General features: G+C 41.1%; 1 protein-coding gene across 1 annotated transcript; it reads left to right on the top strand.

The window, feature by feature from the left end:
* Positions 1-1,118: 1,118 nt before the first annotated feature.
* On the top strand, positions 1,119-18,508 carry IFT57 (intraflagellar transport 57; the record flags this gene model as incomplete). The annotated part of the gene is made up of 11 exons (XM_084277312.1): positions 1,119-1,465; positions 3,650-3,812; positions 4,889-5,007; positions 5,928-6,018; positions 9,024-9,092; positions 9,652-9,774; positions 12,636-12,707; positions 13,253-13,384; positions 14,264-14,326; positions 16,783-16,849; positions 18,079-18,508. The coding sequence occupies 11 exons, from the start codon at positions 1,119-1,121 to the stop codon at positions 18,255-18,257; spliced, it is 1,425 nt and encodes a 474-aa protein (XP_084133438.1). The 3' UTR covers positions 18,258-18,508.
* Between the last annotated feature and the right edge of the window lie 320 nt (positions 18,509-18,828).

Here is an 18,828-nt window from a genome sequence, read left to right as displayed (position 1 = left end):
CAATCCTTGGGTAACAGGCTGGCTCCCTGGGTTTGTGCCTTTTATAGTCTAGTCTCCACCTACAATTACAGCTCTTGAGAACTTATATGGTTCTGCTTCCAGAATATTCTTTGTCTTCTAAGAAGCCTCTCCCCTGTGGCTTCCCGTTGCCACCCAGACCATAATGTTTGCCCACCAAAATGTTTGAGACGAGAACCCTTTCAGTCTCTCATGCCTCCCTGGCTTTGTTGAACATTTGTTTTTTCAATGATAACTAATGCAAGCTGCAACTGAGTACCAAAAGGAATCAGTTATTGTCAGGAATGTTAGTGCTACAGCAGGGGTGATGCTGCCTTGGGACTCTGCTGGGTTGTTACAAGAGCCTGAGCACCACAGGCACAGCAGAGGCCTTCAGGTCTTCTGCTAAGGCAGAGCACAGGCCTTCAGGTCTTCTAAGGCAGAGCACAGGAACCCGACACTGGGAGAGAGGCAATTTCTGTCTGGGCACAGACAAAAAGAACACAAAACGCGAATTACCATGATGCTCAGAAAGCTCCTAATCTGAAAGAAGAAGAGTAGATGCCCTGGCTGACTGCAGGGTTAAGGAACCTGCCTTCTCTTGAACCACATTTCACTGGTGCGCTGTTTTCTCGGAACACTTCGAGCCTGCCATGCGCTATGAGGTAGGAGAGGCTGACAGGAGGACCGATGCATTTTAGGGAAGGGGACTTACAAAAAAACCCAAACAAGACGCAGGCGGGAGCGAGAGCAGGAAGCGCCCGACCTCGGAGATGCCGGCTGGCGTTAGCAGTACACCCACGGCCCGTCTCCCGCCTTCCCAGGAGAAGCCGCTCTCCCACGGGGTCTCCAGCTACCGGCCCTCCCTGCGCCCGGCGGCAAGCTGCCCCGCCTCGGGCCATGCGCCCTGCTGCCCGCGGCTATCGCTGCCGCCTCCTGGCGGCTCGCACGGTGCGTGTGACACGCCCGCGTCTCGGCCTGACACCGGGTAAGCGCTTCTCCGAGGGACCGGCGCTGAAGCGCCCAAGGCTGACCGCCGGTCATCTCCATGGTTACCGGGCGGAAGGAAACACGGTGCCCTCTTGCCGTCCTTAGAGCGGTGGTTGGGCGCTGACCCCGGCATGCCTCGCTGCCATTGGCGGTCTGCGCTGGACAGGCGGGGCTTTCCGGCGCAGCGAAAGCGCGTGATTGGTAGGCTTCAAGGCGGAGGAAGGTGGGGATTGGTAGAGCTGGTTGCCTTGGTTGCGGGCGGCGGCGGGGGCGCTTCCAAAATGGCGGAGGAGGGTCGGCGCGGGGCGGTGGTGGCCGCAGCGGGGGAGCGGGATGAGGAGGGGGCGGCGGTGGCGGAGCGGGGCCCGGGGGCCGCGTATCACGTGTTCGTACTGATGGAGGACCTGCTGGACAAGCTGAAGCTGCTGAGCTACGAGGAGGAGGCGCTGCGGCGTCACAACATGCGACCTCTCTCCAGGTGCCCCTGGACCGCTCGGCGGGCGGCTGGAGGCGACGGCGTCCGAGAGCGGGGAAGGCAGCGGGCAGCCTCGCCCGGAGGGTGTCCGGATGGCGTCCGCGGGGCTGTGGGCGGGGAGGGGGGGGGTGTCGCGGCGTGTGGCGCGAAGCTCCACGCGTGAGGGTGGGCAGGTAGCGGGGCTGGCAGGGAGAGGCGCCAGACGCCGTACATCTGGCTGCACCCCCGGGGCCTGAGCGGGGAGAAACCCCCGCGGGCGGTTACGCTCCCTGGGATCAGGGATTAAAGGAAGGCCGGCCCTCAGGTGAGGTGCCGGGGTCAGGTGAAAACCCTGTCAGTTTTACCGCTTCCTGCGTGATTTTGAAGCTTTCAGAACGAGAAGTCCCTCTAAAGGCTGCGATGCCAGAAGTAGAGAGTTGCTTCCCCTTCCCTGCCCCAGGCAGACACACTGGCAAAAATGCCTTCTGCCCTACATGAGTTTCCTGTATTTAACATAACTGTTTATGTGTGTGCCTAGGTGGTTTTGTCTGTTATGAAAATATCTAATACACATGTGTTTCAAATAACTTTCAAATCCATCCATCAGTTTCAGTCCAGTTGCCCAGCAGCGTATCACACAGCGACGCTTTCTACAAGCGGCAGTTTAGTAGGGAGGAAAAACTCAGTCCAAATCATTCTCTGGTTGGGACAGAGCCTCGAGTATGAGCTCAGTGGCAATAAGCCCATTTTACTCCACTCTCGGACCATCGCTACATTTGGAGCAAGAAAGCAAACCTTTGTCCACCTTGCAAGCAGCCCTGTCTGGACAGGGAAGCTCTTGGTTCCAAGTGTCTGGTGTGCACATGGTTTATACTTTTGGGGGACTAAATGTGGTCTGATTTTTATGGACTGAATTCTCATTCGGACCACATCTTTTAATGTGGTGTGATCTAAGATAAGTGCAGTTTCTGTACCTTGCTCTCCAAAGTAACCCAAAGCACAGTAGGTGAGGATGGGTGAAAGGATCACTTCAAAAACATGCTGATTTGAGCTTATGCACTGATTTAGGTACAGCAGCCTCTTGCCCACCTAGTAGCTGAGGAGTGTGGGAAGAGGTTTAGGGAACTCTGGAGCAAATGGTAACTGGATGCGTTGCTGTTGGCAGGAAGTGTATTTGGGGATGTTAAAGAGGGAATAGGAAGTGAGGTTACTTTGCTATAATAAGATGGATGAGCACAATATGCAGAAAGAGGACCCAGATCTTTAGGCAGTGAGGCTTCAGCAAATTTGTTCTCTCCTTAAAGAAGTGCCATTTGAGTTTTTGCAGATCAATTGCTGCAATATTTAGTTAGCTAAAGAGCCATATACCCAGATACAGAGACCATTCTTTGAGATGTTTGTCTAAGCTCCCTTTAATGGAGAACAATATGGAGTTCAAAACCATTTTTCAATGTTCTCTACAGTAGCTAAAAGGTGAGACAAATCCACCTTGCCTTCCAGTGTCATTGGTAAAGGTATACAACTTTAGTGATGGATCATTTTAGTTTTGTTTTTGGAGTAGGTTGTTTGCTCCGTGGTGTTGACAGAAGTTATCCATCACTTCTGCTAATGTAGTCAGAGGATGTTTTTTGAAGTTAAATTTTGCCTTGCGCTGTAAATCACTTGAACCGTGAAAAATGCCCGAGATTCAGCAAAATCTTAGCTCATTTATGGCCTACAAGTTATGGGCAATTGTGGATATTTCACTTCCAATTTTTTTATGTTATGCAAGGGACACGTGAATCAATCCATTGCATAGGCTCTTAATTAAGCAACGATGGTATTTTACAGAATGATGGCAACATAATTGAGCTCATCGTGATTTGAGACCGCTCAGGGGAAGAGGAGGAGGAATTTGGGTTTGTGTGGAAATGTTAACTTGATGGTGTTTAACTGAAACTGTAGAATCCTGCTGGCAGGGGAGAGGAGTACACAGTTTCCATCTGATTCCTCAGAACTCTAATGTTGATTCACAGTTCAAAGCTTCTTACTCAAAGTAAGAAACAGGTGAGCACCAGATAGAAAACAGAGTCTGAATTTAGTTCTAGTCTCTCGCTCCTGGGGAAAGTTACAGAAGCGGCTTGCTAGCACGGGCTGGCCTATAATGGCTCCAGAGCTCCAGGAGCTCAGAAGGATTCTTACTGACTGTTCTTTCCCCTTCTTAAACAGGCACTACTTTGCACTGCCCACTAACCCTGGTGAGCAGTTCTTCATGTTCTGCACGCTGGCCGCCTGGCTGGTCACGAAGGCGGGACGTCCCTTTGAGCAGCCCCAAGAGTACGATGACCCCAATGCCGTGATATCGAACCTGCTCTCGGAGCTGCGATCCTTTGTAAGTGTGGAGCATGCTGCTTTCCCAGGCCTGTCTCAAGCACCTGCCTCGCCTTCAGGAACAGCAGTAGTGGCACGCTTCCTCTGCTGACTGGTTATGTTCCCGTGGCTTTTCCCATCTTGAAGTTTGTACTGTGTTAATTAGTTAATTGGAAGATTATACTGTGTGCCCCTACTTGCTAACTTTTTGGCATTACAGAAATGGTCTTGCAATGGTTTATGTTATTCCAGTTAGTTTTGTTTCCACAGTCCATCCAATGGATTAAATAGGGTTTACTTCTTACAGTGCAGCATATGTTGCTCACTTGCAGTAAGATAATTTACAAAGATTTTTGTCTAGAAAGCTTGTTTGTGATCCTGCTCCTGCCAAAGGCAATGGGGCAATTCATAGAGAAGGAAATGGCTTAGAATTGCACTTGGGTTTTCTTCTTTTTTTGTTATGGAGTAAAAGGCTGCATAAACTGCCAGGAAGTATGTGGATTTGTTTCACTATTAAAAATAAACCCTGAAGGTCAGGAGACTTATAGCAACTTATGAGAAGTATGATCTTATGGAAGTTTATATATATATATATATATATACATATATATACACACATACCCTCACTGTTGTACAACTGCGGATGATATTAAGAGCGTTGCTCTTCAAAGGAGTTACTTGATTAAAAACTAAGGTATTTCTTCTCTAGGACAACAATAAATAAACTATTTTATAAATAAAATCTGGAGCAAACAAGGCACTGTTTAAAAGCTGCTGGTTAAGTCTCCATGCCTGAGTTGTTCTTGCCTTGCCAGTGTGTCACTTGTGTGCTTGACCATTGAGGTCCCTTGCAGCTCCCTGTGAGTATCCTTTTACCAGGTGCTTTAGGATTTCTAAGCTGCATCTGTTCTTTGGGTTGCTCAGTTTTCCCTCCTGTTGCCTGACTGGAGCTGCATAGGGGAAGAATATGAATTAACATTGGTAAAATCTTCATATACAATGGACGCTTTGGTTTTTGGCTTAGTAAATCTTGTTACCTCCCTGAGAGGAAACTATTGATGGGTAGCTATGAGTAAACAGTGTATCTCTCTATTTTAGGGAAGACCTGTGGATTTTCCTCCTTCAAAATTAAAGGCAGGTTACGGAGAACAAGCATGCTATGTTCTTAATTGTTTAGCTGAAGAAGCCTTGAAATACACTGGCTTTAGCTGGAGAAGGTATAGTACACTTTTAAGCATCCTCCCTTATGCATTGTGTTTCAGCAAACAAATGTAATTGTAAAGATAAAACATAGTAATAACTGAAAAGGTTGTACTCAGTGTTTCATGAGATGCAAAATTCAACTGGGCTTGAAGCAGTGGGACAAATAGATTCCTAATGCAGTTTCACACCACTTAGTCTATTACCAGCAAGGATGAATTTGGACGGTTAGTACTTAGCTAATTAATAAAGATTTGACTGATGGTCCTTTTTTGGTCATTTTCCATGCAAAACTGCTTGTTAGTATGACAGTTGAGTTGAAACAGATTAATGCTCGTTTAGGTTCTATCAATCAATCTTGACCTCTTCAGCTGAACACATGTACAGTATGGGATCATGTTACAAGTAGGCTATGGTAACTTTGAGCATTAAATCCAAAGGAAATGTTAGGAGAAATTAGATGACAGGTAATTTCAAGTATATGAAAATTTATTTAAAAGGGCTCTTTATTTCGTTCATTCCCTCTGATGGGTTTTGAAATGGATACAGCAAAGTAATTCCTGGCTTGGAAATACTTTACTGTTACCTCTATTTAGTACACAGATTCCACTGTAAGCCGAAAATGAGTCTGTGGTGACTTGCACTTAAAATTTAAGAAGTTAGACCGAAAGAGAAAACAACTCAAAATTTACTCCCCAGATGTCTTTGCAGTATGAATGTACTATATTGCTTGATGCAATAACTAACCCTCTCTTTTAAGACAGACCAAAATAAACCAAGATTTTTAAGGCTATGCATAAATTCTATTTGTGTGTGTGAGACACTGTTTATTCCTATTCCACATCATTCACTCTTCCCATGAAATGCTTTGTTTGCAAATACAATTTACAGGGGTATTTCCAATTTACAGCCCTGCTGTTCTCTGAACTAATTTCAGGCCGGTGTATCCAACAGAAGAGCTAGAAGAAGAAGAAATAACAGAAGATGATGCAGAATTAACGCTTAATAAACTGGAAGAGGATGTTGCGGTAGATTTTATGACTGTTCCCTTTGTTTGGCTTTGTTTAAGAAGCCTTTTTTCCTGCTGGCTGTTCAATCACACTTTTCCCCTGCATCTCCTTTCCTGCATTGTCAGCCTCTCTGTAGGGTTTTTTGTTTCCTTTCAGATAAAGTTGTTAACTTGTTGTTCTTAGGTGCATGTATAGTTAAAGTGAATCTAACCATACATTCAAATTGCATCAATTCAGATTTGTTTACTGCTGAAGGAAGCTGTTGGCATTAAAAGAAACTTCAATCCCTGTTCGCAGAATTGGCTCATAATTGGTTAAAATTTGCCCCATGTTTATAATAGAGTGGTTACTACTGTAACTTAGATTTCACTGCAAACAGGAAGCAGTAACTTTGGTGCTTAGTTGATCTTAAGAATTGGGAACAGGGTAGTTGGAAAAGAACAACCGCAAAACGACCATTTGTTTTAAAACACCAGCAAAGACCTAAGTAAAGGTTGCAGAATGTTTTCTGTTAGAGAAAGGTCATGGGAGCTCATTGCTATAGATTCCATGAATGAAATGGTTGTATCTAGTCATGCCTTCTGACTGTATGTTAAGTCTTTCTGCATTGAAATACCTTTTACCAGCAAGATGGCAATGTTTGAGGAGGAACAGTTTTATTTATTCTTGCTTTTAAACTGTAGTAATTACACTGAAGTTGTCATGTCTACGGAACAGCCAATGAAGTACACCTGTAAGTTCAGATATGCTTTTAGGACTCAGTGATTGATGTTAACAGAATTTGGTTTTTTGCTGACTGTCTCTAGATTATTTTTGAGAGTAGGAGTCTCATTGTTTTCTGGTAACATAATGCTGTCACAAGACATTGTAATTTTTGACTGGTCTCTGTCGGTCTCCCTGCAGTCAGTCATTAATAAAAAGACTTAAAATTTTCCTGGGGAGAGAAGTTAGCTGAAGACATTTAAAATGAAAATTACAAAAGTTAGTTTCACATCCAATTTCTCCAAAAGCTGATGATTTGGTGCAAAATGAATGTAGATCAAAACAAAAATATCAAAAGCTGTGAGCTTGTAACTGTTTGCTTTCTGTGTCAGTAAGTTACTTGAGGAGAAAACAATTTTCTGGGGTGTTAAGGCCCAGCAATATTGGATATAAGATGCCACAACTGTTCCATTTTTGTGTTTGTGTTTTGCAAGTGCTTGGGAAAAATTAGAGGTCATAAACCTTAAAAATAGACTGCCAGTAATGTTATTGTATGGTTTTGATCATAGTCCTGATTTATATGCCCCAGTAGTCTGTAAGAATGTAGCAGTTGAAGAATTTGCTTCTTTTCTTTTTCTTCTCACAGTTTTCCTAAGTATTGCGTTATTTTTTCATTTTTATTAGCCAGGACACATTTCTAACATTCTTAAATTTCACACAATATGCAGATATTGTGATGTGGATGCCTGGTGGTGTTTTTCTTGGCTTTGAAGTTTCCATGGAAAAAATCTGAATAATTCTGAGATCAATAAGAGACATTCTGTATTCTGTGTTTGACCAGCCTCAGGAATGTAAGCCGTTGGCTTTCAAAATATGAAAAGAGCCTGTTCTTCTTCGTGTCTCGTTAAGGTCTGAGCTGTTTAAATTGGGAAGTATGGGGAAAACAGTTAACTAAAGCACAGTTGAGACCTTCAAAGAACCTCTGGATTTGCTCTCAGATAGTATCTTAGGCCAAGATTTTCACAACTAACATGCTTTGTTAGCTGTTCTGAGTTTGTGTGTTAATAAAACCATTGAGCTAGGTTTATACCAAGTGGATAACTGCTTTTTCTAGAGCCCATAATGATTCTACAGGGATTGATCATATGCTGATACAATTTCTTTTTTTCCTCCCTGGTCCATTGTTGCCACCAATACATTGATATGTCCTGGATGTATTGGCTGTATCCATAATTGAATTTAGCAGTATTTCCAGTAGTTAAATGCTAATAATGAGGTTCATTGATGGTTCTTCTGGCTTTGATTCTTCTGAATAAAATTGGTGAGGGTGACAGAGACAAGCCTAGTTCTCTAAACCTTGGGGAAACAGGTAAACAGTAGCCAGTGAGACTGACTGCACAGTTTTCTTCCCCAGTTTGGGTAACTAGTCTTTTTGTTGTCATGGTAGTGTTGTAATATGTTTTTTCTAAGTGCTGTACAAATATATGTTGTCTGTTTAGCAAAAGATAGCCCCAATCCAGCCTTCATTAATTTCTGGCAAGTATTCAAGGGACAAGGGGCCAAACATCCCAGAAGAAAATAAGTTGGTCCCTGTTGGTTAAAATAATAAATGAGGTACAGGAACAAGCTCCCAGGTTTTCACTGAGTCTTGAAGGCTTCTACACTAAGACCTGTGTTATTGCAGCATTCATGATTTGTCTGGGAAGGGGGTGAATGATGCAGTTTTACTTTGGTGGAAAAGATGATGGCTACTAGGAGAGTTAGAGAAGGACAAGGTATGTAAGGGTGAGGTGTGTGTGTATTAAAATGGAAGGTGAAATTGAAATGGAGGGTAATACAAGATAAAAGCATCTTTGACTTGAGCAGTGATGGGCTCTGAGCTGATCACAATCACTGAGGAATGCAATTTTGAGACTGTAATAGATAATGCTGTAAAATTGTCAGGATAGGGTCATGGGCAAGAAAACAAATCAATTGCCTCAATTTGAATGGTATCATTCTGCATGCTTTTAAAATGTGGCATGGTTCTGCAGCTCCAGGTCTGTAGTGCAAACAACATCTTATCTTCTTGTCATTTGGTATTTTTTAGTTTTTAAATACTGGGGTGCCCTGAGGAAAATATGGGGCAGCTTTCATCTTTCAGCTTGTCCCAAATATTGTGTCTCCTCATAAAACTTTTCAGTAAACACACACTCTATTATCATAAAGTCTCCATGTCAGAAATTTGGGATTTAATACTACTTGTCCTGTGTTCCTGTGAAAGACAGTTACGGTGAAAGGCTGCGCAGTGCTTACTGAAGTCTTACTCTGCAACTTTGCAGGAAGAAGAGTCGGACAGCGAAGACAATGTTATTGACCTGGATGTTCTAAAGGCACAAACGTACAGATCGGTAGGTTGTCACCCATCAGTCCCTTCCAGAGAGGCTTTTACATCTGTAGCAGCAGTTTATTTCTGTTGGATTTAAGTGTCAAAGTCCGTATGTAGTGTAAACTTGAAAAAAACATTCCAACTGAACTGGTTTATTTTAAAAGAAAAAAAAATTAATCAATCTGCATCCAGTTTCTAAACTGTTACCACTGCAAGTTTGCTGGCAATGTTTGCAAGAAACTTTGGCAGAGACTTTCAGGGAAACATGGTATTAGTTTCTTGAATATAATATCCCCCCACTCCCCACCCCCACTATTTCTGGAATGTATTATAATTTTTTATTATTATATACGTTTAATGTTTTTTTAATTCTAAATATGATGAGAAGATATATTTATTTAAATTCCTAGTCTTTATAAATTCAAAGAAAGCCATTAAATGTGTTATATCTGTAGTCTAGATCATTCTGGATAGACTTTTTTTCTGACTGTGAACACTGTGAGCCATTGTAACATGATTTCTAACAGGTCTCACTGTACATAATGATGATATTTTGTATACAAATTTTCATTTTTACACAGGACATGAATGACTCTGCAAAGCAAGAAGAGATTTTACAGTCCACAACAGATGCAGCAGAGTGGAACCTGGAAGTGGAACGTGTGCTTCCACAGCTGAAGGTTACAGTCAGGACTGACAATAAGGTATGGGAGAATGACTTTGCATGTGTACACGTGGCAATTAAGGTGTGATTTCAGTCAGTGTCGTTAACTTTACGTTTACAAATTTTTTTTTCCTCTTTTGTCATGTCAAGAATTGGGACTAATGGGCTCTCCAGTCTATCTTGTCTGAATATTTATAATTTGCTTTGACCCTAGAATTAATAATTATTAGTAGGTTTTTCTTCCTTACAAAAGAATGGGGTTTTTGGCTACTTACAGGGCACCTTATTTCCAGGTATTTATTCAATGGAAACATTCAATTGTTTAATACTTCCAATGTGTCCATACTTCTGAAAAAATATACCCTTGGTTTAACAGCTAATCAGACATCCTTCTGGAATAGAGTTGAAGGACTTCTTATCTTTCAACTGTTCAATTTGTCAGCCACATGAATGGTTGATTGTATGGAATTCATCTTGCTGAACTTTAAATGACAATAAAGTATGTCTGTACCTCTGAAATAGTCATTATGGGCTCTCCTTGCTCAGGAAAAACAAGTGAGTACTTTTTTGACTGATTTTTACATACCTATCCAGATAATTACCTCAAGATGAAGTTCATCTTTGCTTAGAAATTATTATTTCTCTCCATAATCTATTCCAAGAAATCCAGAATGAGCAGCTTATTAGTAAACATCTGTTTTTGGGAAGTCAAAGTCCAAACCTGAGGTCAATTCCTGGCATTGCCATGACCCTTTCTAGGAGACTGTGTAGCACACACATATCAGTGCAGTATTGAAATTGCTCATTTGTTGTGACCCAGCTAGTTTGGAGTATTGGAGCAATCTGTAGCAGTGATACAGAATTCAATGAAAGATAATTATCTTGCCAAAAATAGGCTAGCTCTCAACTCTCCATTAAATTGCTGGCCTGTCCTGCGCTATACTGCATTCTTCTATGTGGAGAATTGCCTGGCTTGAGCCGCTGTTCTCTGATCCTCGGCGAGCCCATCTGTTCCAGAGAACATCATGCTTGATTCTCACACTAAGAAATTAAAACTTAATAAAGACATACCTGGAAAATTAAAGCCACTGTAAGAACTGAGCTTTTACTAACTGCTAATTTAATGGACCATCTCTTGGCTTTCAGGAATATTTCATGATGAACATGAACAGAGGATTCTTCTTTTTCTGGCTCCTGTGCTATCATGCTTTCAGAAAAATAAAATGAAGTGTTTAGCAATTTTTTCACTGTACAAGAAAAACATCATGTTCTGCTTCCTGTGTGGTGCCTATTTACATAGTACCAGGAGAGGGTTAATGGTTTAATCCATGGAATTAGAAACTGGAACTTATTTGTAAAGTTCTGTGCAGGAGTAGTGAGTGTGTCTAGGGGAGGTGTTTGGGGTTTTTATTTAAGTTCCAAAGTTTGACACACAAAGTTTGAAGCACTTTGCTTTATCAGTTGCACCAGCCCTCACCTGGAAGATCCGGAACCTCCAAGTTTGCATCGTTATTAGCAGCAAGTGCTGCTTGCAGTGTGACTGATGAGTGTTGTTTCTTATCTTCTCCTTTAGTGTTTGTCTGACAGGTCTGTCTCTCTGCAGGTTTTGTTTTTTCCCCACCTCCTTTTCCTTATCCCCTTTTGAGAAGGCTCTCAATCAGATAATTGTACTGATACAAACATTCTCACACTCCACATGCCCTGATCCATGTAACTGTCCAGGTTTGTTTCTTGGTGTGGCCTCTGTTACTGTTTGTCATGTTTTTGCCCCTCTCTGTTTCACTGAGCATACTTTTTGATGAGGCCCTTGATCAAATAATTTCACTGCAGCAATCACCTTCCATGTATTCTTACAGCCTCTATTTTACAAGAGTGTCTTCTAAGGTTCAAGTCATAAAGACTTATTAACATGTTATTTTTTTAAAACCGCTATATCAGTACAGTACAAAAGCTGAACAACATATTCTAGAATGTTCAGAAACACGGTACTGAAAGGGTAGTAATTCTGCAGTGCTGCTCCCGCTTCGTTTTGAGCTCAAAGTCTGCCTACTGCTGTGCTTTGGGTTGGGAGATGTAGAAAGTTTGCACTGATAAGGAAAAATTTATGGTAAAACTTGGGAACTGGTATTGATTTCTAAGTAAAAGATGCCTACTTATCAAGATAAAACAGCACCTTTTCTCATCCCCCATTGCTGAGTCTATGTATGTTTCCCATGACCTAGAAGCTGCTAGTAATTTCACAGAATCACAAGGTTGAAAAAGACCTTTGAGATCATCAAGTCCAACCGTTCCTGTCCTATGCTAAACCGTATCCCTAAGTACCTGATCTACCCGTTTTTTAAACACATCCAGGGAAGGTGACTCAACCCCCTCCCTGGGCAGCCTGTTACAGGCATTTATCACCTTCTAATTCTGTCCCACTACTCAAAACAAGTTTAGGTATTTCTGCCTCTTTCATTTCTTTCTATTTTTCCTCTGATAATAGTAGGGGCTAAGCAGAAAGGGAAGATCTGGTAATCTGGTAGTGGTGGGTGTGGGGCATTTGAAGCACTAATTTTGTCTTAAGAACAGACTGAGTTGTGCAGTTATAATCAATATTATCAGTGTTTGTGCCCAGAGTGGTTTCTAGCAGGGATAGTTCCATGAAGATCACAGAGACTCTAAAAAGCATAGCTGCTGTGGTATCAGTGAGGATGTCTCTGTTTGTTCATGGATCTGAGCGTCACATGTGACACGTAGGATATAAATGTGCCAGTGCCTCTGGATCTGAACATGGCAGTGGCAGAATGACACGCACTAATTGAATAAAAGGCCCTGCCTTGCATGCCAGCCTTTGTTTAGTAACCAGAGAAAGATAAAAATTGAACTTACCTATGTTTTGCTTTGTGGCCTCTTTTTTAGGATTGGAGGATTCACGTAGATCAAATGCATCAGCATAAGGATGGAATTGAATCTTCCTTGAAAGAAACTAAGGTGTGTCTTGTATGCACAGAGTATGTCACTGATCTCTCAGCATGTTTATTTTCTCGTTTATTTGGTATATGTTAAGAACTAAATGGATTTTAATTTTACTCCATTTTATTGTGCTAATGCTGTAAAACTAAACAGGGAAACATACAGTGATGATTAGGGACAGTGGGACTGGCAAAATATCTTGCTGGGGAAGAGCTGTATATGTGAGGATTAACAGGGATATTAGCGTTCATTAGCATATGCATTGCCACTAGTACAGCCTGACTACAGAGGGCAAAATAGAATAATACAATCTGAAAATAAGTGCTGATTAAAAAATACCAAATACTGTCAAATGCTGTTAAGAGTGTAACTTACTGACACTTGAAAAAAAGTGTCTAAAAAAAGAGCACAATAGGAATATTTTTTGTTGGCCAAACACAGCACTTCAGTACTCTTTTTCCCTAAAATTGTAGGCTTCCCTATCATTTTTTAATCACAGCACCATCTGAATACTCTTTGCATACTATCTGTATACTGCCAACTCACAGAATGTGATTTTCTAGGGTTACCTTGACAAACTCCATAATGAAATCAGCAGGACACTGGAAAAGATCAATAGCAGGGAAAAGTACATCAACCATCAGTTGGAGCACTTGGTCCAGGAGTATCGGTCAGCACAAGCCTTGCTGAGTGAGGTAATGCACTGATCTTCTGTTGTCACCTTTCCTAGTCTTAATTGGTTATTAAGGGAGGGTAAAGGCAAAGAAGACTCGGAGGAGTTCTCTCTGAATTCTGCTGCTGGATATAAAGCAGGAGAAATGTTGATTTGCTGTGAAATTATATAGTTCTTAAGCTAAACTAGCGATTTTATTCAACTATTCTACAGGGGAAAATAAATGGGTTTTGTCTGAATATTATGCAAATCTGTTGCAGCTAGTAAATTGCTAGTTCTGCTTTCCCTGTGAAGTTCACACATCTGTGATGAGTGGAAAAACTACAGTCTCAGTCCAGCATTTATCTCTTCTATTGATCACTCGTGCTAACGTGCACAAAGCACTCTGATTACTTCTTTACTTCCTTTAGTTTTTATGCCAGTGGAGTGCTGTTTGAGAAGCGTTGTGATCCCCTCTGCAGGAGGCCTGTATAAGCTGTCATTTGGCTAGCCCTCCTATCCTAACACATACCAGGATTTGACCTTTGTGCTTTCTGTTTACTTTAGTGTTAAACTTTAAGAAACTTCATGATAGTAATTTACTGTTGATGAATAAATATTCCAGGTTTCAGGATTCAGTTCTGTCTGTGTTCAGGCAGATTTTCCCTATGCCTATTTCTTATGATTAGAAAACATCCTTATTGTGTATGAATTAAGGCTATTACATTTCTTAAAGCTGCTTTTAGTTTTTGAATGATAGTCATTAGGGGCTGATGTTTCCAGCCTGTCCTCATAGGTGTAGAGCTGTAAACATCACTGGGACTCTGTGGAGTTTCTGGAGCAAGTTACTGTGTTCTTTCTGAGCTATCTGCATACACCTCTGCAGCTCTGTCATTACAGCAAAGAACACATTTCTTTCCAGGCTAAAGAGAAGTACCAGGAAGGAAGTGGAGGAGTAACTGAAAGGATGAGAGTGCTTTCTGAGGTAAACACATCTTTATTTAATTTCATTTGCTTATTTTAAAACAAACTTCAGAGAGCTGGCATTTAGTGTTTGCAGTTTGATGAACTCAGACCTTTCTGGGTTAAAGATTGATCTGCTTGTTCACTGAAGGTAATCTACTCCAGTCCCTAAATTTTAAACCCAGGCTGCCATTGATTTTTAACTTGTGAAATGGAGCAAGCTGTTGTGGGCTTTTATTTTTCACGGTTTGTAAAAGAGGGTAAATGTTCTGTAATTTATAACCTGTGTTCTGGAGTTACTGAGGATTAATCAAGCCACGTCCAAAAATTCTTTGGAAGAAGAAAAGCTTAACTCTCAGTTAAAATTAACATTTTGAAATTTTCATCTTCCAAGCACTTAAAAGCAGTATTTGACTAAATAGTTAACCTTTCCATGCCACTCAAATTACCTGTCGTGGTTCTGCCCCAGCCAAGAGCCAGGCACCACGCAGCCTCTTGCTCTCTAAGGGGGGTGAGGGAATTGGGGAGGGGGAAAGGGAGGGAAAAGAAAACCAGAGAAACCCAAACCTCATGGGTTGGGATAAGGATAGTTTACTGGGATAGCAGAAAGATAAATATAATAATAATAATAGGACTTTATAGCAAAATACACGAATCTGGTGACACACAAATGCAGTTTCTCACTGAACCGCACAGCTCGGGCTGTAAAGCTCAGAGTCGTCCTGAAACTGGACCATCCCCAAACCACATGTTCTGGAGCTGCCTGCTCCTCTCCACACCAGCCCCTTTTTATGCTGAACGTGACATAATTGGCTTGGAATACCCTCTTTGGCAACTTTGGGTCACCTGTCCTGGCTGTGTCCCCGCCCAGCTTCCTGGGCTCCCCCCACCTTCTTGCTAGCAGGGAAATATGAACAACTGAGAAGTCCGTGACTGCTTGGCAACAACTAAAACATCAGGGTGTTACAGCACTGCTTTCACCCTGACTCCCAAACACGACATTCCACCTGCTGCTAGAAAGAAAATTAACTCTGTTCTAGCTGAACCCAGGACATTATCATAGTATCTAAAACTGGTTTTCTGTTGCTTGGTTGTTGGGGTTTGGTTTTTTAGGGGTGTTTTGGTGGTTTGGTTAAAGCAGCACTCTGACAAATTAAAAGAAAAATTCCCAGACTCCTAACTGCCTCAACTTGTTGAGTGTTTCATGGCATTTCATTTGGAATTACTGCCCAATTTCCAAACTTTTCAACCTTTTGTCCACTTCAAATTTTTTTTTTAAACAATTATGTTGTTTGGGTTTGAAAAACCCACTTTATTTATTAGATAATAAAGTGTCTGGAATAGTCACATAAAATAGGTCACACTGTAGGAATGTGCTGGAAATTGTAAAACAGGTTGGGGACTTCTTAGAATAGAAGAGTGATTATGTAGTCCAACTGCAGTAGGTAATAGACACAGTGGTTTAATGTGAGTTTTCTAGCAAAGGTTTCTGAGTGTATGCATTCTGCAGAATTGGAGCGTCTTTCTATTTCAATCTTGAGGAAGCAAGTTTGGAAAAAAACCCAGTATTTTACAAAGACTTCGGATTTGTAATGTGTTTGTACTTTGGAAATTGCTAGCCGATGAGTAATGATGGATGTGTTACTAGTCGGCAGCTTCCAAACGCCGTGGATGCAGTGGTGCGTGGCTGAGATGATAAGCCAGGCACGCTGGGTCGTACTGCTGATCAGCTTCCAGGCATGTAGTGAAATCCCAGCCCACTTGGTGCTATCAGTACCACTGTAGGTATGCATTAACAATGTAGGTATGCATTAACAGTGCAGCGCTGTTTGTTTCCTTACCAAACAGGCGTACGGAAGCCTTAACAAAGGACCAGTTTTCCATTCTAGGCAAAACTGTTGAATCATTACCTAAACTGTACCTTAGAATTATGCATTTGCCTTTGTTGTCTACAAAGGCAAACTGGCCAATAGATGGTCAGTGCTGAAATGCACTTTTCTTCTTCATACATGCATTTTACACAGCCTACCCGTGCCAGCACCAGTAGGCTTGACTGATGCACTGTCTTTCGCTGCTGTGCTGATCCTCAGCTTTCCACTGTCACCTGCTCAAGTCCTGACACTTCCAGAATGGGACGGTCATTTGGTGAATCATGGTCCACAGGGATTTTGGTCCCTGTGTTCCATCCAGCACCATACTGCAACCCGCTGCTGTTTTCTATTGCTTTGGGATGCACAGATTCTCTGTAACGTCATTACTTTGTTGCTCTTTTTGCTGTAATTTTTACAACATACATTTATTAAATTTAAAATTTTATTAAAGTTTGAAACAAATTGCTGCCCTGTATGCAACTACTAAGACAGGTTAGTTCTTATTTTTTAGCTAACTTTTTTAAACTAGAGCTATTCAGCAGAGAAGCTTTTGTTTTCTTTTTTAACATTACTCTCATTTAGTTAAGAAAAAAATATCTATTTTAAGATTACAGAAGTATTAGAGAGAGTAAAGCAGGAAACAGAGGAGAAAGGAAGCAGTATGACCGATGGTGGTAAGTATGTTTGTGGTTTTTTCTTTCCTCAAACCAAACACCCACTTTCTCAGTGACAGGTACATAATTTGTCCTCTATTAACAAAAAATAACGACCATAATGAGTGACTAGTCTCAGATATCAGTGTTAAAATGGTAAAAAGTATCAAAGAAAATCAGTAGTCTAAACATCTTTGAAAAGGTTACATAATTCTGCAGAAGGTAGAGATTCCAGGAATTCTTCCCTTTGGTAATTTATTTCTAAAAATCTAAAGAAAAGAAAAAAAAAAAAAAGAGGTTTGTGTTTGCTTTGAATATTTATCAACTCACTGGAATAAATTAACACATTACAGGTTCAAGCCCTTTTTACTCTGAAATAGTTACTGGCAGTAGGTGGTAGATTCTCTGACTAAGGCTGGCTGGAGCCAGTGAGAGAATTAATTTTGGTGGTTCTTTTAACATTTAAAATGACATGCCTGTTTGTATTCGTTTGTCTGAGACTTGGAATGTGGTGGTTTGAGGTTTTTCCTGATAAATGCATTTTGTTGCACTTGTATAAGGATCATGAATGCAGAAATAAATTGACGCATGCGACAGTAGGGCTGGATATGCAAACTGTATCCATGTTTAACCACTGCAGCTCATTTACTTAAGTAGTTGTGTTGTTGTATAAGGAAATCTTCTGCACCTTTGCTTCACTGTGAAGGAGCCACTCACTTGCCTTGCAACACCTTTTTTTAGTGTTGTGGCACACCCAAGGGTACAGGATAAAAACTAGAGCCCAGAAGGAGCACTATGATGCAGCAGCAGCATCCCTAGGGTGATTTTAGTGGAAAGTGAGGGATTAGAAAAAACATGTGGCACACAGAACACTTTACTAACCTTTCACAGGTAAGATGACCTCCTGTGGAAGGTATGTGCAGTTCTCTACCAAACCTCTAGTCAGTTACCGGGATGAGGCTTTCAGCTGAGAAAAACACATCATTGACAAACCTATCTTAATGTTGATGCACATCTTTATGCAGATCTTAGATGTCAAGAAGACAGCAAAATTGTCATCGCCTATTTCTGTGTTTAAAGTGTCTTGCATATTAAAAGTGATGTATCAGTACAATCAAGTCTTTAGAACACCCTTTTGTTCATTCAACTCCTCAATTTTCAGGAGTGGATTACAGAAAATAATGATTTTGTTTTAAGCAGCTGATGCAGAGTTGCACTGTTGATCTTTTTTTTTTTCTCCCTTTGAACAGCTCCTCTAGTGAAGATTAAACAGGCCTTAACAAAACTGAAGCAAGAAAACATTCAGATGGACATACAAATTGGTGTAATGGAACACACGTTACTCCAGTCAATGCTGAAAGAGAAATCCAATATGACTAGAGATATGGATGAAACAGTGATTCCAGAAGCTACAGTAGGTGCCTATTAAAATTGTTTGGAGCTGACTTGGCTTGCCCAAAGTAGTTTTCTACCACTTGACTTTTTAAAATTTTGTTTTGGTTATTTCTTTTTGTTTGGAGGGTTCCTTTTTGTAAGGGGAGAGAGCGTTCTTTTTTTTGGTTTGTTTTAATCAAAACGCTTTTCATGCACTTGAAAGAAATTAACATCTGCACGTTGGACTCAGCACAGAGCCATGTTTAGTTTTGTGCCTTAAAGATTTACTGCGGAGCCCCTCCACGTATACTAATAAATTCTTATTAATGAACATGTCTCTACTTCATTGGAGATTGTTATGTAGTGTGAAAGTTTAGAGAATGATACTGACAGCCTGTAATCTGGATATTCTACAGTGCTGAAAGAAAATTGCTTGCAAAGGACTTGAATTTAAAATGTCTATTATTCCCATTTACATACATTTAGGATAAGGTACTGATGATATTGAAATAATACAGCATTGCCCTTTCTGAAAGGCTGGGTCAAAATTGATTTTCAACTGCAAGTACAAGTAAATTGTTGCTTCAAATTGAATTTTGTGAATTAATTAACAAAGTAATGTTTCA

This window comes from Gallinula chloropus (assembly GCF_964237585.1).
Source record: "Gallinula chloropus genome assembly, chromosome: 1".
In the NCBI taxonomy this organism is placed as follows: Eukaryota; Metazoa; Chordata; class Aves; order Gruiformes; family Rallidae; genus Gallinula; species Gallinula chloropus.
Note: the sequence above shows the minus strand (reverse complement) of the source record. Positions and strands in the feature narration are given on the sequence as shown.